The sequence below is a fragment of the Paroedura picta genome, chromosome 3, assembly GCF_049243985.1.
Source record: "Paroedura picta isolate Pp20150507F chromosome 3, Ppicta_v3.0, whole genome shotgun sequence".
Taxonomy (NCBI): Eukaryota; Metazoa; Chordata; class Lepidosauria; order Squamata; family Gekkonidae; genus Paroedura; species Paroedura picta.
In genome coordinates, this window is record NC_135371.1 from 163,231,554 (window position 1) to 163,254,640 (window position 23,087).

A 23,087-nucleotide genomic window follows, 5' to 3' on the forward strand; every position below is an offset into this window, starting at 1 on the left:
TAAAGAAAATTACACCCTTTTATTTGCGGAATAATAATACACGGAGCGAGACACTGGTTGGTTTGGGTTTTTTTTAACATAGTTGTTCATTTATTTATTTTTTTAATAAACTTTTAAATATTCCGACATGCAAGATTTTGGTGTGATCTGAGCAGACAGGGAGAAAGTGGCAGGGTGTCAGCAGCCCCCGTAGGGAAGGCAAGCAGGGGGTGCTGCCATAGAGGAGTTTGACGGCAGAGAGGCCCACAGTCCCTCTAACGATGCCCACTTCCTCTTCCTCCCACAATCCTGTCTGCTCTGTGTGGCGACAATAATTGAAGATGTGCAGTGGACTCACCGTTCCCTTAAGTGATTATATGTGGAAAACACAGACTCAAGGCCACGGACCCCAGCTAATCAAGAGAAGTGGGCAAACAAGAAACACCCCCACCCCCAAAAAATGTGCCAATAGCAGTCTGGCTCTGTCCCAATTGGCAGAACTGTTAGACCAGGGGTAGTCAAACTGCAGCCCTCCAGATGTCCAGATGTCGAATGCTGGCAGGGGCGTCTGGGAATTGTAGTCCATGGACATCTGGAGGGCCGCAGTTTGACTACCCCTGTGTTAGACCTTTGCCTACCCTTCTGGGTAGGCACGGGACATGGTTGATCAGGACATGCGAGAGGCCTGACGGCCAACCCACCTCCCTCCAGGATGATCTGAAATAATCTTCCCCGCCGTCAGAACACATACCCTGAATAAACTTGTTTCCCCTGCTTTCTAGAATGACATGGAGTCCCCATGCTCTCCGTGCTCAGTTGCAGGCTCACAGGGGAGTTGTCAGTCTCCTCTACCCCTTGAGGTCCGTGGTTTCTTTCCCGTCTTTGGCCCCATCAATGCAACCTCTCTTGTGCAAAATATTTGACAGAGGATTGGCTTCTATACCGACCAAAGCTAAGTTCCCCTTCTGCAGAACACTGACTATCAAGCCGTCCCCCTAACATTCCATGGTGACCCCAGCCTGTGGACCAACCCAGGTGGGAAATGTGTAGGAAGCCTAAGGAAGGCTGAGATTCAAGCACCGTGGTGGGCTTGGCCAGAGGAACCTGGTGGCTCTCGCCTCCATCCCACCCACGCCCTTGGGAGGGTTATGAACATGTTACGGATGTTTTGGGGGAGAGGGGAACGTTTAATGGACACCACGGTTAGTGACTAAAGCCCCATCCAGAAGTAGCTAGTAACGTAGAGGGGCTCAGCTCCCCAAGGGAACAGTAACGCTTCTGTTGACATGGACAGGTTGCTGGAAACAGGGCAAAAATATCAAAATGAAGGTGGTGACTTGTAACCCCCGTCGGGAAGCCCATTCCCCCTGCAGGAGGGGCCTTCTGCATCTGGCTTCAATGGCAACCAGCCCTTCTGGTATTTGCTTAAGGCGACGGAGGGCAGGAGAGAAGGGGGCACCAAGCTCCTAGACTAGAGAGCACAGGAGGGGTTCTCCAAAGGGGAGGGAGTGAATATATCGTTGCCTAGTTAAGTGAGTAGGACAGAGAAACAGTGAGAGAGAGAGAGTGAAGCAGCAGCTGGATAAATATACAGGACACGGAGAGAGCAGGACACACAAACAGGGCCCGTTTTGTAGCAGAGGCCATGGAAAGCCCGGGCTGCAGCATGCAGAGCTGAGGCTTCCGTCCCGGTTAGAAACTACAGAGGAGAGAGAAAAAGAAGAGGAAAAGAGCAGGTAGGAACGGTCTTTGGAAAGCAGGCCTTTGGGCTCTCCTCGTTTTCATTGCTTGTGTGTCCCTTTTGATTCAGGTTTCTTTCTTTCAGAAAAGGAAGAAGGGAAGGGAAAAGGAACAAACTCAGCCTCTAAAACAGGGGCAGTCAAACTGCGGCCCTCCAGATGTCCATGGACTACAATTCCCATGAGCCCCTGCCAGCAAATGCTGGCAGGGGCTCATGGGAATTGTAGTCCATGGATATCTGGAGGGCCGCAGTTTGACTACCCCTGCTCTAAAACATGCTGGTGGGCCAGGGTTGTGATCGATTACACTCAGTAAAGGCTGGATTCTGGAGTGACTAACTGCGGTTTTCAAATATTATCATTTTAATTTATTTTGTATCATGATTCATCTATCAGTTTTATTCTGTTTTAAATCATGTAAACTGCCCCAAGACAGTATTCCAAAAGAGGCAGTATATAGATAGATGATAGATCAGAGACAGAGAGAGATACAGAGAGATAGATGGACAGACACAAAAAAGATTGAGAAATCTGAAAATTATTATCATGAAATATATTAAATACACATTTCATTGCACAGTGCTAAACTAAGTTCATTGAAAACAATAGAATCTTAGAATCCCAGAGTTGGAAGGGGCCAGAGAGGCCATCTAGCCCAACCCCCTGCTCAATGCAGGACCAACCTAAAAACCCCTTTGGATCGCACAAAAACGAGGGAGATACTTTCACAGAAAATTTAAAATCAGTATTTAAAAACCATTTCCTATTTTACATGATTTTTAGATGGATATTGTATTTATGCATGCATTGGTAGATAACTGACCTCTGAAGAAGATCCTACTGGATCAAAGCATGTAAGATCATTACATCAAGGTTGTTTTGTTAACTATGATATTTTTTTTTGATACTGCACATGTGACCCAAAGGGTTTTTTTCATATCTTCAACTGCAATTTTAATGTATTGTTTTTAAATGACCTACATAGTTTAGCACTCTGCAATAAAAAGTGTTTGACATATTTTTATAATACTAATTTTCATTTTTCCCAACCTTTTTTGTTCCTAGTTTTTTCCCTTTGCTGTCTGTCCAGCATATCTCCCTACAGATTTAAACAGTGGGTTTTTCTGCCAGACATACAAGGATACAGTATCAAACCAACCAGTAGGGGAGCAAAACACCTATGGAGAAGGGGAAAAAGCCAAAGCAATCTGTTCCACTTAATATTTCCGGGAAGGCCTTGGAAGAGGAGCGTGTCTGATGGCTTAAGTGCCACTCAGCGCTTAACACCCACTCGAGGCGGTAGTGCCGCCCCTGAGTGCCTCCTCCTCCAACCGGCTTGCCTGTCTATCCAGTGGCCAGCCAATCGCCTTCCATCCCCCGCCCCTTCTTCCTTCCACTTGCCTCTGAGGCTCGGAGGCTGCAGATCCCTGCTGTGTGAGAGCTGCTCCTGCCAGTGAGCTCCCTAACATCTGCCTGCAGCCTTTCCAGGTCCTGGAGGGAGGGAGAGGCTGTCCGCAGAGTTCTTCCACCCCTCCCCCCCAATCTAGTGACCGTTGTATTCCTGAATGCAACAGGCTTGGCCTCTAGTAGGGACATAAATGGGATAAAAGAGTCCTCCGACTTAGCCAGGCTGTGAAGATGGAGCAGAACCCTGCCTTGAATAATCAAGCGTTTATTTTGCATCCTTGCAACCTCCAACATGCAGTTGCCAGCTTCCTTTTGGGAACTTGGTTCCCAGGCAGAGGGAAATCAATTCGGATCAAGGCCACAGCATGCACGAGGAAAGGCCATCAAGCTTCCCTCTGCACTTTCCCCCATGTAAAAATGGCCCCCGGGGGGCACGGTGGGCCCCAAGATCTTGACTACCGCCACAGAACACCCACACATCTCTCTATGATCCTACGCAGCTTGGGAGAAGAGAGTGTTCCCCAAAACGCATGGTGAATTTATACCCGGCAACTCTCTTGAGAAAGAAATAGCATGTTCAGAGTGGAGAGATGGGCAGGACAGATTCCCGGGCAAAGGGAAAAGCCCGTGTGAGAGATACTGGGGAAATGGTTAAGTGGAGATCCGAGGAGAGGAGCAGTACCTGATGGTGTGTTGAGGCCCCATGGGCTGTAGGTGGCACTGTTGTTATTAGCTGGCTGCCGTCTCCTGGTGCAGGGGGAAGAGCTTGGCTTGTTCCTCAGCTTCAACGCCACAGGGCAGATCGCTTCTACAGGACAGGAGAAGGTGATGCATGAGAGGGGGGACTGTCAGTTGCCCAGCGTGCCCCCCTCCTGGCTCTGCCAATCCGAGGCGACTGCCCTTTTCTGGATCAAGCTAGAGATTGCTACACCCACCCGCCCTGAATGGTCGGGGAAGACCACCTATTCTTTCCCCACTGAGCCTCTGTCTGGGGCCACTCACCTGTTGTCATTGATGTCTGTGGCATTTCCTGCGTGCCAGTCCAAGCAAACGACATGGGGGATTAAGAAACAAATCAAGAAAGAATCATTAGAGTCCAGAGAAGAGCTTCTCCCGATTCCGAGGGGATAATCATTGCCCACAGAGCAGCCTGCCTCGCCAGGCTTTCTGCCTGAACAGCTCCAAGAAAAAGCGGGCCTGAAGTTGAGCTATGGCCTATCAGGACTCTATTCAAAGCCAACAGTGAGGGAGACAGAAGTTTGCCAATGGGAGATTCCCAGGTCCCCCTGGACAGCAGCAGGGGATGGGGGGCGGTAGGGTTGCTAGATCCACATTAGGATACCCCTGGAGATTGGGTGATGGAGCCTGGGGACAATGCCATAGAGTCCATCCTACAAAGCAGCCATTTTCTCCAGAGTAACTGATCTCTGTAGTTTGGAGATGAGCTGTAATTCCGGGGGATCTCCAGGTCTCATCTGGAGGCTGGCATCCCTATATGGAAGTATACAGTGAGATCATCTTTAGGCTGATCCTGCATTGAGTAGGGAGTGGGACTAGGTGGCTTGTCTGGGCCCTTCCCACTCTATGATTCTATGATTCTAAGCAGCGGCTAGACAGATACTTCTCCTGGATGCTTTGGGCCGATCCTGCATTGAACAGGGGAATAGACTAGATGGCCTGTCTGGCCCCTTCCAACTCTATGATTCTATGATTTATCCTATGAGAGACAGAAGCTCAGTAAATGGGAACATCCTTATAGATTCAGGTGGGTAGCCCTATTGATCAGAAGCAACAGAACAAAATTTGAGTCCAGTGGCACCTTTAAGACCAACATTATTTAATTCTGGATATTAGCTTTCATGCACACTTCTTCAGATACACTGAAACAGATTTCCTTAAGCCTTACATGTATAGGCGGGTGGGTTAGTTGCCAGGAAGATCTAATTAGAGTCAAGATGCATAGGTAACTGGGCAATACACACTGCTTTTATTCAATCTCAGCTATACTTATCACCCAGTTATTTATGATCTTGACTAACTAGCCCTTCCAGGCAACTCCCCCCACCTCCCAACCATATGTAAGTCTGTTTCAATGTATCTGAAGATGTGCACATACACAGGAAAGCTAATACCCAGAAACTTGTATTTGACATTGTATCTGTGAAAGTGTGCGTGCACATGAAAGCTCATACCTTGAATAAAACTTTGTTGCTCCTAAAGGTGCCCCTGGACTCAAAATTTGTTCTGCTGCTCTAGACCAGGGGTAGTCAACCTACAGTCCTTCAGATGTTAATGGACTACAATTCCCATGAGCCCCTGCCAGCGTTTGCTGTCAGGGGCTCATGGGAATTGCAGTCCATGAATATCTGGAGGACCACAGGTTGACTACCCCTGCTCTAGACAACACGGCTACCCATTTGAACCCAGACATTTTGCTGGTCTTAAAGGTGCCTCTGGACTCAAACTTTGTTCAGAGACATCCTTGTTATATAGAAAGAAACAACGCGACAGTTTATGGCCGTACTGCCTGACGTAGAACCCATAGTTACCACAGTCCCTGCCAATCCCAACACCTTCTTCCCCAAAGCACCAAGCTAATTCCAGCTTTCATGCACCTCACTGGAGCAGGAGTTGCTTCAACAGGGTCCAGGAAGCATCGTTTTGAAATCTGCAGGGAGCACCCGTTTGGAAACCGGTGTCCCCATCCTAGAACGGATCTTTGGCTTGGAACCTCTCAACCTTTTGTGACTGGCCCCAGCCCCCAACAGCCGCCATTTCATGACTACCGCCCCTCCCCCAATGGTAACCATTTTATGGTGGTATCTACTATATGTCCTCAAAATCTACAAGCTCAACAAAGACTGGGGGCTCATTGGTTATGGTGTTTTTTGTTTTTTTTTTGTCAAAGACGTGGTGATGTTGATCAAACTTGATTGTGGGGTTGGGGGAGACACAGTGAAAAGATGGCAGACAAGCAAGACCCAGAATGTGGAAAAACACAGAGAGAAGATGGTACGAATTAACATTTCCTCCCGAAGAAGTGCTAAAACGTTATCATAGTACAATAAAATATTTTCCTCAGAGGCAATGCATTCAAATGTCCTTCCCTTTGAAAGCAAGCTGTTGTTTTAGTTTTTAAAAGATCAATTTTCTAGGAAGTTCCGCAGCGAGAGACTGCTTTCTAGAGAAAGGTTATCGCAAAGAGCTTTCTCTGCGAGGAAACATTCCTCCTCAGAAGATTTTTATTGAAACAGACTGGATTTTTACGCTTCTAAAGGGAGAAATCTTAATTAGCATCAGCTAACTACTTACCTCTCTCTGGGTGTTCTTCTGAGGAGAAAAAAGCAGATGAACCACGTGAGATGCTTTAAGGATGTTCCGGCACGTATTTGAGCTGCAAAAGGCAGCTGGGGGAAAGCTAAATATGGATTGAGGCCATGGCACTAAACGGGGGGAGTGGCTCTTGGTTACCAGAATCAGAGTTGGGAGAATATGGATGCAGGCTGTAAAAGCTAATGGCTATTTGTTTCCTTTCCTCTTCCAGGTATTAAAAAGCCTTACCTGTGGCCATGAGCAGGACTTAGCTTGAAAACTCTGGGTTGGGAAATACCTGGATATTTTGGAGGTGGAGCCTGAAGAGGGTGGGCTTTGGGGAGGCGAGGGACCTCAATGGGGTACAATGCCATTGTGTCCACCCTCCAAAGCAACCACTTTCTCCAGAGCAACTGATTTCTATTTTCTGGAGATCTGTGTAACAACAAGAGATCTCCAGGCCCTACCCGAAGGTTGGCAGCCTTTGTGGGCCTGCCCATTAGTTTCCAAACCAGGTGAGCGCTGGAGTGAAGTGAATTCTCTCCTTTGCCCCCTTTTAAAAAAATGTAAGCTGCTTCTGTCAGAACAGCAGCAGCATATAAATATGTCAACCTTTCTGAGCAGAATTGCTGCCTGTCCAAACATCTTTAAACTATGTAAGAGAACTGGTAGCTGTGAAATTCCTGCATTGTGTGGGGGGTTGGATTAGATCAGGGGTGGCCAAACTGTGCCTCTCCAGATGTTCATGGACGACAATTCCCACAAGCCCCTGCCAGCATGTAGAGGCTCATGGGAATTGTAGTCCATGGACATCTGGAGAGCCACAGTTTGGCCACCCAAGCACTAGATGAACTCTGGGGTATCCCTTCCAGCTTTATGTTTCTATCCTAAACTCATGTTGCCTGGTTGATTTTGAACTTAACACTGAGATGAAGAGGAGTTCCACAAGAGTTCCTGCATCCTCAACAGAGTTTCCTTGGGGTGCTCCACAACTGCTCAATTAAATTCTGCTGAGATGGATAATAAGAAGTCTTGAGTAATATAAAGGCCACTGCATCTGAGGAAGGGAGCTCTGATTCATAAAAGTTCTCATGTTGGGTCAAATATTGTTTGTCTTTAGGATGCTACCAACTTCTGTTTTGTTTTCTTACAATAGATTAACATAGAAGAAGAAGAAGAAGAAGAAGAAGAGTTGGTTCTTATATGCCGCTTTCCCCTACCCGAAGGAGGCTCAAAGTGGCTTACAGTCGCCTTCCCTTTCCTCTCCCCACAACAGACACCCTGTGGGGTGGGTGAGACTGAGAGAGCCCTGATATCACTGCCCGGTCAGAACAGCTTTATCAGTGCCGTGGCGAGCCCAAGGTCACCCAGCTGGTTGCATGTGGGGGAGCGCAGAATCGAACCTGGCATGCCAGATTAGAAGTCCACACTCCTAACCACTACACCAAACTGGCTCTCTGTCCACACTCCTAACCACTACACAGAGCTAGCTCTCTGTTACAAAAAGGTGACTGCTTGTTTGATACATTGTGCGCAGACCGACTGGTTAATATTTTCTTGTATTCAGCCATTTGCTATGTCTGTATTTTGAGCAATGAGTAAATGATTCAAGAGTAAACTACAACTTAGTTTAGTCCTTTGCAACTACTTTCAATATTTGTTGTGGTTTGTTTGGGTTACTATAGATACAGATTTTTGTTTGTGCACTGTTTTTTATTTATATTCGGGGGGTGGTCATAATATAGGCCCCTGTCTCCCCCACCTGGACCTAGGAAGAGGTCTGTTTAAATCAGAAAATTAGTTTGTAGGGGAATTCTTTTAAAAATCTTTCTGTGGAATTATGACCTCATATTCACATCAGCACAGCCAGCCCACGTCTGCTTTGTGTGTGCGTGTGCAGATCTAAACGTATTTATTTTGTATTTATTTTATTTATAATCAATTTTATTTACCGCCACTCCCAACATGGCTGGCTCGTGGCCGTTTACAATCAATAAAAAGCATAAAAACATCAATAGCACTAAAGAACATTTTAAAACATACAATAAAACCCCACAGTACCATAGGTACAAAATTTTTAAAAAAATCAAAATAATCAAGATGGCGGAAATAACCATTCACTCCCCCAGCAGCTCAGTGCCCTGGTACCAATTCACCATGGTGTCACTAACGGGTAGGCAGCCTCCAGAGGGAGATTGTACAATGGATCCAGACATGCCTAACACTCAGTCTGGAAATCCAGGAGGGGGGGGGGTTGACCAGATCTCATAACCCCGGGGCCCTGCACCCAGCCTCCACCAAATGCCTAGTGAAAGATCTCCATTTTGCAGGCCCTGCGGAACCCAGAGAGTTTAGGGATCAGATCATGGATCCTAGACCTTATGGATGGTTAAGCATAAACTCCTGATGTTTCTAATGTATTTCTAAAGCTGTCAACTGCCCTGGTTTGGTGGGCACCACTGTGGTCTCATCCAGCTGTCCAATAGAGTTGTCAGGAAAGCCATGACCCCAGTGGTGAGACCTGAGCTGAGTGGCACCTGAAGGAACTTCCTGAGATGCCAACCCTCCCTGATTGCTATCCAAGTTTCAACTTTCCTCTCCCCTCCCAGTCCCCTTACCGTTGTCCACATTGAGCTTCTGGTAGGAGGTCAGAGGGGCACTGGAGGAGCTGCTTCCACTGCTGGAGGAGCCATTGGTGAAGCTGGGGAGAGGAGAAGAGAAAGACATGAAAAACAGAGGTTGGTGGGTCTCTATCAGATGGAACTAGGGTTGCCAGGTCTGGGTTGGGAATTACCTGGAGGCTTTGGGGGAGTGGATGTGGTCTTGGGCAGGGAGGGACCTCAGTGGAGTATAACACTATGAAGCCTACCCCCAAAAGCATGCATTTTCTCCAGGAGTACTGATCTCTTTCGTCTGGAGATGAGCTATAATACCAGGCGATCCCCCAGGTCCCACATGGAGGTTGGCATCCTGATTTTGGCAGTAGGGTGACCAGGTAATCTCTAATATCTGAGCTCCAGTGTGCTTTCCTCAACACTGAAGCCTAAAAGCAGGGGAGGGCATCTAGCAGCCACTAGAAGTGATTACAAGATTCCAGAAACTAATGCCCAGCCATGCTGAACACACATACAATCTATGTACATCAGATGCTTGACTTTCTACACATGCTGAGTCTTTCTCATACGACATTCAACACACGTGCAGCTGAATGTGAGCTTTTAAACACCACATTTATCCACATGCAGGTGCACAGTTTAATTTGAAAAGTGAACATGTGTTGGTTCTTTCTAGATATACACACACTGAGGAGGGTTGTGCGCTTCAGCTGCCGAAGCGGCCGTTCAAGCCGAAAGTGGCCAGTGCAGGAGGGAGGGGTGGCGCAGATGGCAGCGTGCAACCCTGCGCCCGCACACAGGCACAGAACTGTGCACAGAGTTGCACTAAATAACTAACAAAAGGGAATACAATGCAGGGAATAAAATCGCTGGGCGGGGCTTGGGCAGGAAAAGTGTATGGAAACCCACCATTTATTTATTTGATTTTTATACCGCCCTTCCCTATGGCTCAGGGCGGTTTACATAAAGCATTGCAGGGTATTATATAAACATCATAGGCATATAACACAGTCATACTGTAACATAACAACGACAGTTCCAATAATGATTCTACGGTTAATGTCAGTAGGTTTGATTAACAATGCTGCAACAGGAATGACAACTTTAACAGAACCCCCCAGGGAGGTTAGACTAGTTCAGGTCATGGAGGGGTTGTCTGAGAGGGTACCAGTGGATGTTGTTGGGTCGAATGTTGTTAGCAAATGCCTGGGCGATGATGCCCAGTTGTAGAGACATTTGGGAGTAACTCTGAGAGCCCCGTTGCTGTGCAGAAGCAGCCTAACAAAACAGTTTGGTGTAGTGGTTAGGAGTGCGGACTTCTAATGTGGTGAGCTGGGTTCGATTCTGCACTCCCATACATGCAGCCAGCTGGGTGACCTTGGGCTCGCTGTTCTGAACCGAGCAGTGGTACCAGGGCTCTCTCAGCACCACCTCCCTCACAGGGTGTCTGTTGTGGGGAGAGGAAAGGGAAGGCGACTGTAAGCCGCTTTGAGACTCCTTTGGGTAGAGAAAAGCGGCATACAAGAACCAACTGTTCATCTTCAGTAATCTCAGGGCTCTCTCAGCCTCACCTCCCTCACAGGGTGTCTGTTGTGGGGAGAGGGAAGGGAAGGCAACTGTAAGCCGCTTTGAGACTCCTTTGGGTAGAGAAAAGCAGCATATAAGAACCAACTCTTCTTCTTCTAACCCTACCCTGCTTGGATAGCATGTTAAAAGTACCCTTGGATTCCTCTTATTTTCCTGCGATAGACTAACCCAGCCTTTATTACCACTGAGAATCCCCTGAAACATTGTTCAGGCTTTGAGAAACCCCAGAAGTGGCGAAATCATGTGGAATACGGTTAGGAAGCATAGCTGTGTTCCCACCCACTTAGGGCCCCTCCTCTTCCCACCCCCTCCAGGCCCATCATTGGCCATTTTGGGAGAGTGTGTGTACACAGCCTATACATGACCAATATATGGTTATAACATGCAATAAATGTTTAACAAATTTTTAAAAATATATAAAAATTAATAAATCCCCACTCATTCGGGAAACCTTTCCAGTGCCATCACAACACCCTGGCTGAGAAAGCCTGGACTAACCCACCTGGAATGAGCCTCCTGAATGTATCTAGAGGCAAAGGATACTCACTAGCTGTCGGGTACGGAGCTGCCAGCATTCTGCAGGTAGACATTCTGATAGTTCTGGAAGAGGCTGTTGGTGTAGCTGATGCATTCAGGATTGCGGACACCATAGGGGTTGGTGGGAGACGAAGCTGGGTAGTGCCCTGGCCGCACCGGCTTGGCTGCAAAGGGATGCAAACAGCATGGTGTTACAACACCAAGTTATTTATCTGTTTACCCTTTCTGCTCTAGGCCATGGCTAGCCTTCCTTGCCAGAAAAGGGGTAGGGTGGAATAAAGGGAGGGTGGGAGGATATCAGTAGTTTCATCAGGACTAAAGAAATTTCTAATATCTGCTTGCCGAACATGAATGTTGACGTGTTTTTATCACCTCTAGATTGCTAGTTTCAGGCAGCAGCTGGACAGAGACTTATCCTGGATGCTTTAGGCCAGAGGTAGTCAACCTGTGGTCCTCCAGATGTCCCTGGACTACAATTCCCAAATGTTGGCTGGGGCTCATGGGAATTGTAGTCCATGGACCTCTGGTGGACCACAGGTTGACTACCCCTGCTTTAGGCTGATCCTCACCAAGCAGGAGGTTGGACTAGATACGGAGAGCCAGTTTGGTGTAGTGGTTAGGAGTGCGGACTTCTAATCTGGCGAGCCGGGTTCGATTCTGCGCTCCCCCACATGCATACAGCTGGGTGACCTTGGGCTCGCCACGGCACTGATAAAATTGTTCTGACCGAGCAGTGATATCAGCGCTCTCTCAGCCTCACCCACCCCACAGGGTGTCTGTTGTGGGGAGAGGAATGTGAAGGCGACTGTAAGCCGCTTTGAGCCTCCTTCGGGTAGGGAAAAGCGGCATATAAGAACCAACTCTTCTTCTTCTTCTTCTTCTAGATAGCCTGTATGGCCCCTGCCAACTCTTTGATTCTACAAGGAGATGCTGACTAGAGCCATAACCCCTTCCTATGTCATACAGCCATATTGATGATTGTACCATACCACACCCTGTTTTAGAAAACCATGCAAACCCCAAGTCCTTTATAGTTCCAAAGCAATTATCTGATTAGAAAGGATACCTTTCTTAAATAAATAACAGGTCACATATGTTACTTCCTACATCATTTAGAGAGCCTCTTGTGGCGCAGAGTGGTAAGGCAGCAGACATGCAGTCTGAAAGTTCTGCCCATGAGGCTGGGAGTTCAATCCCAGCAGCCGGCTCAAGGTTGACTCAGCCTTCCATCCTTCCGAGGTCGGTAAAATGAGTACCCAGCTTGCTGGGGGGTAAACGGTAATGACTGGGGAAGGCACTGGCAAACCACCCCATATTGAGTCTGCCATGAAAACGCTAGAGGGCATCACCCCAAGGGTCAGACATGACCCGGTGCTTGCACAGGGGATACCTTTACCTTACATCATTTAGGGACCCTTCCCTGATCATATTTGTAATAGCTAAATGGAAAACTGCCCAGGATCGTTTGAAGTATAACAGTGATTGTGACTGATTGTGACAAAATTCTCCAGGGGAATCTTGAGTGAGTGGAAGAGGGAAATGTGTGGGCAATGTAATACTACCACTTTCAGGATGCATCAGTCCCTGCTTATTTCCATACTTCCTTGTTCTTTAAATGGAAATGGTGTTATTTCCCTGCCTCCATTTGAATATTTCCATACAGATTATGAACATCTGAAATGTTTGAATGTCTGGATGGAAAGTGATTTTGTTAGCAGCTCGAAACATTTTAAATACATTCAGCTGTCTAATGCTTCCCCACCTCTTTCCAATCCGTAAGTGAGCCTTTTGGCTCCTGCCTAGACAGGGAATAACATTTTTTTCTCATTGCAGACAACACACAATACTAGATCTGTATAAATGCACACCTATACCTACACTGAAAATTACTTCCTTGCACAGACAGAAGTAAAAAAAAGATGGTGAACAGATTTGAAAGTTCACAACTTCTATCACACAAAGACAGAAATTACAGCAGGAATCCCCAAAGTGGAGCTTGTGGGCACCATGGGGCCTCTTGACATGGCATCTGCCAACGATGCCCAAGTGTCTTTAAGAAGTGGGTGGGGCCAGGTAGGGCTTTTGCCTGGCAAGGCTTCTGACTGGCTCCTGGAGATTTGATTGGCTGTGCAGATTTCTTTTTTAATGTTGGTTTGGCAGCGGCTGTCACCGCGACATTAGGATCTACACCAGGGGTAGTCAAACTGCGGCCCTCCAGATGTCCATGGACTACAATTCCCAGGAGCCCTCTGCCGGCGAATGCTGGCAGGGGGCTCCTGGGAATTGTAGTCCATGGACATCTGGAGGGCCGCAGTTTGACTACCCCTGATCTACACTGTGTTACTGCAGATAAGCTGTGGCCATTGTTTTGAAAGCATCGTTCATTTTAACCTCTGTCTTTAATATTCCCGGAGGCAAGCTGCAACTGCATAGGAAACTGCATTACTGTCTGGTATCTTCATTCAAAACTCAGGCTTCCTTTTTGGCTCTGCCTCCTGTGCCCGCCATGCCAGAATCCCGATGGTGTCCACAGACTCAAAAAAGTCGGTTCCTCCACGTTACATCTTCGTTTCCCCATCTAACATGACGGAGCTTAAACAGTTCCGCAGGGCCTGCAAAAAGGAGCTCTTCCGCCAGGCATTTGGTTGAGACCAGACGCAATCAACAGCGACTGGAAGGCCCCTGCTCCCCTCCCCTGCCCCTCCTCAGAAGTCCACCAACATGCTCCGGACCTGTTTGTATTGTTGCATCGTTGTACTGCCTATATTATTTATACTGTCACATTGTTATACAACCATTAGTTATGATTGTAAAGTTATTCACATGTTTATAGCTTGTTTAATGTATTGTTGTTGTTCTTATGTAAACCGCCCTGAGCCCCCGGGGAGGGCGGTACATAAATATAATATAATATAATATAATATAATATAATATAATATAATATAATATAATATAATATAATATAATATAATATAATATAATATAATATAATATAATATAATATAATATAATATAATATAATATAATATAATATAATATAATATAATATAATATAATATAATATAATATAATATAATATAATATAATATAATATAATATAATATAATATAATATAATATAATATAATATAATATAATATATAAAAATGACGGCTCACCAATTTGTGCAGAGTGGTTGCGCTTCATGGTGTTCTTGTAGCGCACCGCCTCCTTGATCCGGTCCACTTCCTGTTGGTAGCGGCGCTTGTCTTTCATCGCCCCCTCTTTCGCTTCCTTCAGTGCACCCTCCAGGGCCTTAACTCTCTCAGCCGTAGCCCGAAGACGTTTCTCCAGTTTAGGAAGCTCACAACGCAAATCTGCATTGTCACGAACCAGCTGGGCCCCACGCCAACAGGAATAGGAAGGGAGGGGAGGGGGAGGAAACAGAGGAGCATGGATAAATACTAGAAATGGGACTCTTGCCCCTGCCCCCAGCCCAAGACCTGCCCCACTTGTTCCTGCCTTTGCACCTTCCACCACTCCGCCAAGAGCCCTGATTTATTTCCTAGCCTCATCTCATACACTTGCGCTTCCTGAAAACCATTGGATTCAACTTCCTGCCACTGTTCAGGATATCTCATGCCAGATAGGCCTACCCATTCTTCTGCCTAGGAACAGGCAAGGATACAGCATGCTGTCTCCTTTTACACTGTATTTTCCTAGTAATGCAAGAAGATACCTCTAATCTCAGGGAAGCAGAGGGGGGATAAGCCATTGTGGCCACAAGAACGTTTCCTGATGAGCCAACACCTGCTGCTTCCACCTGGGCCAGGCAGTCCAGCAGTGAGTAGACTGTCATCCAACCCAACCAAGCCTTGCATGGTGTGGGGAAGGCATCACCTGTGCAGGTAGGCCAGCTCTTCCTTCCTACCAACCTCCTTGCTTTGAGGGTACAGGAACCTTTTCTGGAGGCATTTCCCCTTCCCAGTGCACCTATGTTAGTGAGACCTCAGTGGGCCTTGACAGGTTGGGCTCTCTCACCTGTCCTGCTTTGGAACTCTCAACTAGCAAACCCACAATCTGATTTGCTATGGAGCTGGTTGGGACCTCTAAGACTGAAGAGGTAACAAGCATGTAAATAGCTAACACAGCTTCTATCTGTACTGCATGGGATTTAAAAAACAAAACAGGACTTTCCAAGGTTCTCTTTAATTAGGGATCTTATCCAGTATCCTGGAGACAAGCTCCCACCCACCCAAAGTTGCACTCCTTCTTGTTCCAAGACGTGGCCCCCCACATTTGTCCCAAGTGCCACAGATCCAAGCCGTGCACCATGCCAGGGTGGGGCGGGGGTCATGAGGTGGAAACCAGAGCATGAGGGGAAGAGCATCCCTCCGCCGGGCCGAGGTGACCTCCCCCTGGCTGCCACCAGACGCAAGCTCTAGTCTATGGGAGCAGGCAGCATCAGCAAGGGATGGCAGAACAGGATGGAATGGAGGAGCGGCAGTGCGGAGGGTGGGGGGGGGGGCAGCCACCAGCAGAATGGAAATGGAGAAGCGAGGGAGAGAAAATGTTTGAGTTGATAACATTCGGTTCCTGCCTCTAAAAACGAGATGTCAGGATCACCTTGGTTGGGAGCACAGAGTCGCCGACAGGCTCCAGAGGAGAAAACGTCCTGCCCCTTGAACAGAAGCTTATTGGAATGTTATTTAACTCCCCTATTATTAAGCCTTGATTTATTTTCCACGTCAAGATCTTAAGCCTCTTTTAAAGGGACAGGGCATTTTTCTCCAGGCCTGTTAGCAAGACTGGTGGGAGAGGGGGGGGGGGACTCCCCTGCTACATTCTTGGAGGCCTAATGGTTTATCAATCACGCTTCTCTACTATCGGGCTTGGAAAGACGTGGCATTTTTCAGAAGGCCTGCAAACTTTTCCACACGCACCGCAGCCTTAAAGTGAAAGAGGGAAAGAATGGCTCTTGAATATTCAACTAGGAGCAGTTTGCCTTTCTTTGTTTACCTATTTATTTCCCTATTTCCCCTGACAGTAGCTGCCGTTGTGGGGAGGGGGGGGATTTGGTCAGGGCTGCCATGGCAACGGAAATTGCCAGATGCCACGGAAGCCGCCACCAAGGAAGCAACTGAGACCTGCTCTTTTGTGCTCTTTTTTGTGTTCGCCAGGTTAGGCCGGAATGGTTAGGGTTGCCATGGCAGCAAAGTGCGGGCCTATTACCAGAAGATGCCACACACTGATAGGGTTACCATGGCAATGGTAGGCACCTCCAATTGCCACAGCAACCACACAGAGAGGAAAAAGGCTGGGGTGGGGTTTGTTGTCACGGCAGCGGGATGGTGGGAAGGAAATAGATGCCTGATTCCCACCCCTAACCCCCAGTGCCTCTCCCCAAATTTGTGCTCCCAGTTTGGTCACCAAGTGCAAACATTTCCTGCCCAGCCCAACAGGCAGGTGGATGTGTGGGGAGGAGGGCATACGGTACCTTGGAGACCCAGCGGTCCAGCTAGGGTGCAGCAGCAAGGGGAAAAAGGGGGGGACACAGACATCGACTGAGCACATCGACAGAGTCCGCAGACAGACCCTGCTCTGGAGACCCAGAGAGGAGACGAGTTACACCCCTACGGCAACTGGGCAACTGTGTGAGGGTCTCTCTCACTTTCTTCGTGGAAGAGCCGAAAGCTCCCCACCTAAGGGATGAGCTATGGGGCAGGTCCCCTCTTATGCTAAGTGGAGAGAATCCTACGGGGAAGGAGATGAGGAGGCAGGGACGGTGGGAGCAATGAAGTGGAGGAATGGACACACAAATGTACCAGGGCGGTGAACAAGAAGAAGCAGTGCAACGAATGGAGACAGCAAATGTCAAGGCGGTGTCCATTCTGATCTCCCACGGTCTCTCCCCACTTTACCACCTTGCCTGGATCAAGCCAACTTTCCACCACGCTGTTCCACCCACGATTCTCCGGTGGGGAAAGGACCAGCCGTCACATCCAAGACACAACTGCATCTTGTTAATGACTATTTGCCAACCTCCTCTTCTTCCCAGGGGGTGGGGTGGAAAGTGCCGTCAAGTCACAGCTGACTGATGGCAACCCCACAGGGCAGGGGTGTCCAAACTGTGGCTCTCCAGATGTCCACAGACTACAATTCCTGTGAACCCCAAGACATTATAACAGACTAAGTAGGTAACATTCACCATTTAAACAAAGACCCTTGCTCCTGGGGAGGAAAGCTATGGCAAATCCAGACAGCATCCTAAAAAGCAGAGACATCACCCTGCCAACAAAAGTGCGTCTAGTCAAGGCTATGGTCTTCCCAGTTGCAATGTATGGCTGTAAAAGTTGGACCATAAGGAAGGCCGAGCGTCAAAGAATTGAGGCTTTTGAACTCTGGTGCTGGAGAAGACACTTGCGAGTCCTTTGGACTTCAAGGCGAACAAACTGGTCAGTCCTAGACGAGATCAGCCCTGCCTGCTCCTTAGAAGGCCAGATCCTGGAGATGAAGCTCAAATACTTTGGCCACCTCATGAGAAGGAAGGACTCCCTAGAGAAGAGCCTAATGCTGGGAGCGATCGAGGGCAAAAGAAGACACAGAGAATGAGGTGGCTGGATGGAGTCACTGAAGCAGTCGGTGCAAACTTAAATGGACTTCGAGAAATGGTAGAGGACAGGAAGGCCTGGAGGATCATTGTCTGTGGGGTCGCGATGGGTCAGACACGACTTCGCACCTAACAACAAACTTTAGTGGCATTTTATAAGGATTTATATCAGGTATGATTTATCTTTGTAGGTTATTTCAAGCAAACATTATTAGAGAAGATTGAGTTATTACAATATTGAGGTATTACCATTTTTATTTTTGAAATTTTGATCTTTACATTGATCTTTACATGTAGCATGGGGATATATGTATATGTTATACTAGAATTAAAGCCCGTTGTAGCTGATACAACGGGCACTAGCAGGGGGAGGGGGGGAGATATCAAAGAGAGAGGGAGGTAGAAAGAAAAGAGTGATAGAGAGCGCTTGGCATTGGGAAGAGTAAGGAGAGGGGCTGTTCAGTCTGTAAGAGCATGAGGTTGAATATGTGTGTTGTGTGGGAAGCTGTGGTGGTGTGGTGACAAATGAGGGCATGGGTGTGGAGAGATGGGTGTCAAGAACCTGTGGTTTGCAGTGTTCGTTGAGTGTGGGAGAGGACTGACATTTGGGAATTGTGACATAGTAGTTACTGATGATTTTTCAAGAGTCTTGTCTTTAGATATGTGAAGGGAAAATCAGACTGGAGACTCTTCTTACGGGGAGATTACATGGAAACCAATTCCTCCCAGTTCTGCGTTCAAACTCATTTCCCTTCTTGTGTGAATTAGGCCATAGATGCTGAAATGTCCCCCTGCCCTAATCCACATGGGGTAGTCACGGTGCACAGGTGTCCACCCTGCTCCTTCTGTCTCCTCCCAGAGGGGCGTTTCACAAATATATAGAGGAACCATGGATAAGGATAATGAATTATTTATATTTAGAATTCACTGATGAAGGAAGCAGAAACGGACTATACCTGGGAATCCGTTTTGAAATTATTTGGAACACTGTGATATTTTGAACATTAAAGGACTTTGCCATCGCCAGTTTGAGACTTTTTTCTTCTACTGGTATTCACTTCCCAGCACAGAACTCGCAATATGTCTTTGATTGTGCAGATGAGGGGGGACCCATAGAAAAATGAAATGTGTCTTTAGGCTGCCAGTTCAATAAAATTCCAATGGTTTAATGCCTCTCTGTTCCTTCAAGGTCACCGTCCAAGGGCTCCTACAGCTCTCCGTAAAGCTCCACTGTATCGATTTGTGTCTGGTTGTTTTAAACAGAATGCTCAATGCCTTTTGCTTCGTGTGCCTCATCCCTAATGGCTCTCATATAAAGGACCTCTTCATAACGTCCAGGAGCAGAGTGGTATGAGGCTCCAGTTCCAGGAACACTACTTGCAACACTATAGAGGCCCGTGACTAAAGCAGCAGGCCAGAAAAGGCAGGTGGCCCCCACGCTTAGACCCCAAACACTCTGCTCTGCCCAGGCCCTGTCATCCAGGAAGACTACCTGGCAAAGGCGAGAGATGGCATCACAAGCTAGAAGACAGTGAGGGTTTTACATACGTATGTCACAACTGACTTGTGGTAGCCTCAGAAAGGAGCTTTCAAGGCAAGTGAGAGAATAATAATAATAATAATAATAATAATAATAATAATAATAATAATAATAATAATAATAATAATAATAATAATAATAATAGGTGCTTGGCCATTGCCTTCCTCAGCACAGCCTTTGCTGGTGGTCTCCCATCCAAGTACTGACCCCACTTAGCTTTCAAAATCTGTCCAGATTAGGCTGTACCGAGGGCAGCCAAATTGTGGCTCACCAGATGTCCATGGATTACAATTATCAGGAGGGGCTCATGGTAATTGTAGTCCATGGACATCTGGAGAGCCACAGTTTGGCCATCCCTGGGCTATATCATGCTGCCTTCTCTCCCCTTGGATGATCTTAGGGGCTCTTAATCTTACCCGATGTGGTTTTCTTTCAGAGGAGGGGCAGGAGGGAAGGGACCTAAGCAGATATGACATTACGATGGTTCCAGGGAAAGTGAGGATTGATTCAGGAATGGGGCAGCCAGCAAGCATGGAGCGCATGAGTCATGCCAGCACAGTGTTTCGTGCCCAGCTGGACTTGGGCGGTGGGGGAAGTCCTGACAGAGCGCACAGCAAAGAGAGTGGCATCATGAACCAACATTCAAAGCGGCTACGAGACACAGAGACAGTGCAAAATGGGGGAAGGAGAAGAGACTTCTCCCCCAGAAGAACAAGTGTAAGGAGAGAGGGTAGGGCTGAACTAACCAGCTACTTGGCCCGGCCCACACCACACCACACCACACCACTCCTCTCCCCTTCCCTCCCTCACCCGGTCCCTGCAGTTTTTCACTCTGCTTATCCGACAGTCCGATTCGCATCCCTCCACTAACCTGTTTGTGAACTTTTGTAAGTTGTTCCAGGTTGTTCTCAAGAAAGGAAATCTTCTGTTTCTGGGAATGAGCCCCCCCACTGTCCTCGGGTTCCAGCTCCGCGCTCTGGAAAGGAAGGGTGGGAATTTTTATGTGGGGAAAGGAGAAGCCAAGGGGGAGAGGGATACACCCAGGAGGCTGCAGGCTTACTGCAAGGGCCCAACTTCTATGGGTGAGCAATGGAACAAACTGCTGAGCGTCTTCCCTGATTTCGGCCACCCAAACCTAACAATGAGGCTACTGCTTGGTTAAGACCTAACCATGGTTTGCTTCCAATAGGCTTAGGAGGAACCGGGGCTTTTTTCTAAAGGTACTCACCATTATTGAGAACCAGCACCTTTGGGGGGGAAGAGGGGGAGGGACTCTTTCAGATCCTGAGAGGGGAATTGATGGAAGTGGATGCAATCTTATATATGAGAACTGGGATTTTTTTAGACAAAAAAGGGCTGGGAAGGACCAATATGAATCAGGACTGCATGGTAGTGGAAGGGGAGAAAGAATTCACACTCCCTCCCCGAACATACATGTAGACATAGTCTTTCCCTGCTGATTTGGGGAAGGGGGCAATATGGAGCATAGCTTTGGTAGAATGGGGATCTCCCCCTGCCATGCATCGTTTCCCCAAAATGAGGACCCAGGGGTATTAGATGGGTGGGGAGTCACCCTCGTTTTGGCTGTCCCATTTCCACAACTGAGCAGAGAGACTAAAGTTCTGCTTGGAAAAGTAGTGCAGGATGGAAAGAGTTAAACCCCTTCATCTCCAGAACTATAGCTTCAATCCAGATCAGACTGCTCGTGGCTATTCCAATATTCTAAAGCCAGACTAGTATTGGGGGGCTGTATCTTCAGATCTTCAATAACAGATCTTCAATATAACACGTCGCTTGGTCCTTATAAGAAACAGAACTTTGGAGTAGGAAGCTCCCCCGCCCCAACAAACCTTTCCACTATCATGATTTTACTAAGGCAGGGGTAGTCAAACTGCGGCCCTCCAGATGTCCATGGACTACAATTCCCAGGAGCCCCTGCCAGCGAACTGTAGTCCATGGACATCTGGAGGGCCGCCGTTTGACTACCCCTGTACTAGGACGACTGGCCATCATTTCCGAAGCTCAGCATCTCCTGTCCACATCTGCAATATGGGGATAGTTCTATTGACCTGTCTTACTGTGATAAGGATTACGGACACGATATACATTAAACGGTTTGACTGTTCTAAAGTGCTATATAAAGGCAAATGACTATTTGTGCAAGAGCCCCAACCCGGAGAGCCAGTTTGGTGTAGTGGTTAGGAGTGCGGACTTCTAATCTGGCATGCCAGGTTCGATTCTGCATGCAACCAGCTGATTGACCTTGGGCTCGCCACAGCACTGATAAAGCTGTTCTGACCAAGTAGTAATATCAGGGCTCTCTCAGCCTCACCCGCTGCACAGGGTGTCTGTTGTGGGGAGAGGAATGGGAAGGCGACTGTAAGCCGCTTTGAGCCTCCTTCAGGTAGGGAAAAGCGGGATATAAGAACCAACTCTTCTTCTTTTTCTTCAAGTTGAGGGCCTATGAGGATTCATGAGGGGAGGACAATTTGAAAAGACAACTCCACCCTGCAAAACCCTCCCTTGGGTTCTTGAGCAAGCTAAGTTCCCTTCCCCTCTTTTTCCACCTCGTTCTGACTTTTAGCTTGTTCTCAACATTTTGTCTTCTGTCGGGGCATACTTAGACCTCATCAGACCGGATATGTTGGTGGCCTGATTTTGCAGCTTTTGTCATACACACTAGAGAGGGGAGGGAGGGGCTGGGGAGAGCCAGGTTATAGTTAGGTCCAGTAATTATTATTAGGGGCGCAGGAACTTAGAGAAGCACCTACTTTCTTAACTCGAGTCGTGACGTCTTGAACGAACAGCTTGCGAAGGTTGTGGAGGGTCTGGAGTTCACGGGCCTGGAGGGAACGCAAAGAGAAAGATCTCCTGGGGATCCCCTGGAATCACAGCTCCTCCACAGAAAATGGCTACTTGGGAGGGCGGACTCCATAGCATTATATTTCACTGAGGTCCCTCCCCACCCCAAATCTCACCCTCTCCTGATTCCACCCCCAATGTTTCCAGATATTTCCCTTCCCAGAGCTGGCAACTAGACCAAGATGAGATAAGATCGTGGTGACCTTCAGCCTCTCCTCTGTCAAGGGGATCTCAGGTACTTACCACTGTCTCCTCCAGCCCTTTGAGGTCCTGCTTGGACTGCTCATGTCGCTCGTACAGAAATCTGAGAAACAGAATGGGGAGAGTGGTCAAGAAGAGGAGAAAGGCAGGCATAGCTTCAGGGCCAACATTCAGGTTATGTTTGACATTGTCGGGGTCCAGGAGACTGATCTGAGGGCAGGAGATTCAGGACAGACAAGAGGAAGTATTTCTTCACACAGTGTATATAAAATGGTTTTATGGTTTTATTTAAAAGTCCCCACAAGCCCTTGGGGAGGTGGTGAGCTAGAAAAGAATGAATGAATGAATGAATGAATGAATGAATGAATGAATGAATGAATGAATGAATGAATGAATGAATGAATGAATGAATGAATGAATGAATGCTGGATTCGCTGCCACAGGACGTGGTCAAGAGCCCCAACCCGGAAGGCTTTAAAAGAGGAGTGGACAAATACTAACCATGATGGATACCTACTCCCTCCAGCACCAAAGGTGGCATGCCACTTTAAATCAGTTGCTGGGGAGCACAAGAAGGATCATTTTGCAGTCATCCTGTTTGTGAACTTCCTAGAGGTAGCTGACCACGAGGACTGGGAAATACCTGGAAGTTTTGGGGTGGAGCCCAAGAAGGGAGGAGTTTCGGGAGGGGTGGAGCCCCAGTGCAGGATAATGCTATAA

At 47.6% G+C, this 23,087-nt stretch overlaps 1 protein-coding gene across 7 annotated transcripts in view; it reads right to left on the reverse strand.

The window, feature by feature from the left end:
• Positions 1 to 23,087, reverse strand: part of KIF5A (kinesin family member 5A) — a 77,570-nt gene continuing 54,483 nt past the window's right edge. For 4 of the 7 annotated variants that reach the window (XM_077329182.1, XM_077329184.1, XM_077329181.1 and 1 more), the window contains exons 21-30: positions 22,410 to 22,470; positions 22,076 to 22,147; positions 20,176 to 20,280; positions 16,652 to 16,672; positions 14,334 to 14,550; positions 11,187 to 11,340; positions 9,056 to 9,138; positions 4,128 to 4,155; positions 3,808 to 3,933; positions 1 to 1,678 (exon numbers count right to left, since the gene is read on the reverse strand). In XM_077329182.1, the coding sequence (XP_077185297.1) occupies positions 3,855 to 3,933; positions 4,128 to 4,155; positions 9,056 to 9,138; positions 11,187 to 11,340; positions 14,334 to 14,550; positions 16,652 to 16,672; positions 20,176 to 20,280; positions 22,076 to 22,147; positions 22,410 to 22,470 (820 nt within the window). In that variant the 3' untranslated portion in view covers positions 1 to 1,678; positions 3,808 to 3,854. The remainder of the gene's footprint in view (positions 1,679 to 3,807; positions 3,934 to 4,127; positions 4,156 to 9,055; positions 9,139 to 11,186; positions 11,341 to 14,333; positions 14,551 to 16,651; positions 16,673 to 20,175; positions 20,281 to 22,075; positions 22,148 to 22,409; positions 22,471 to 23,087) is intronic. The other 3 variants (XM_077329183.1, XM_077329186.1, XM_077329187.1) reach the window with 1 other exon arrangement.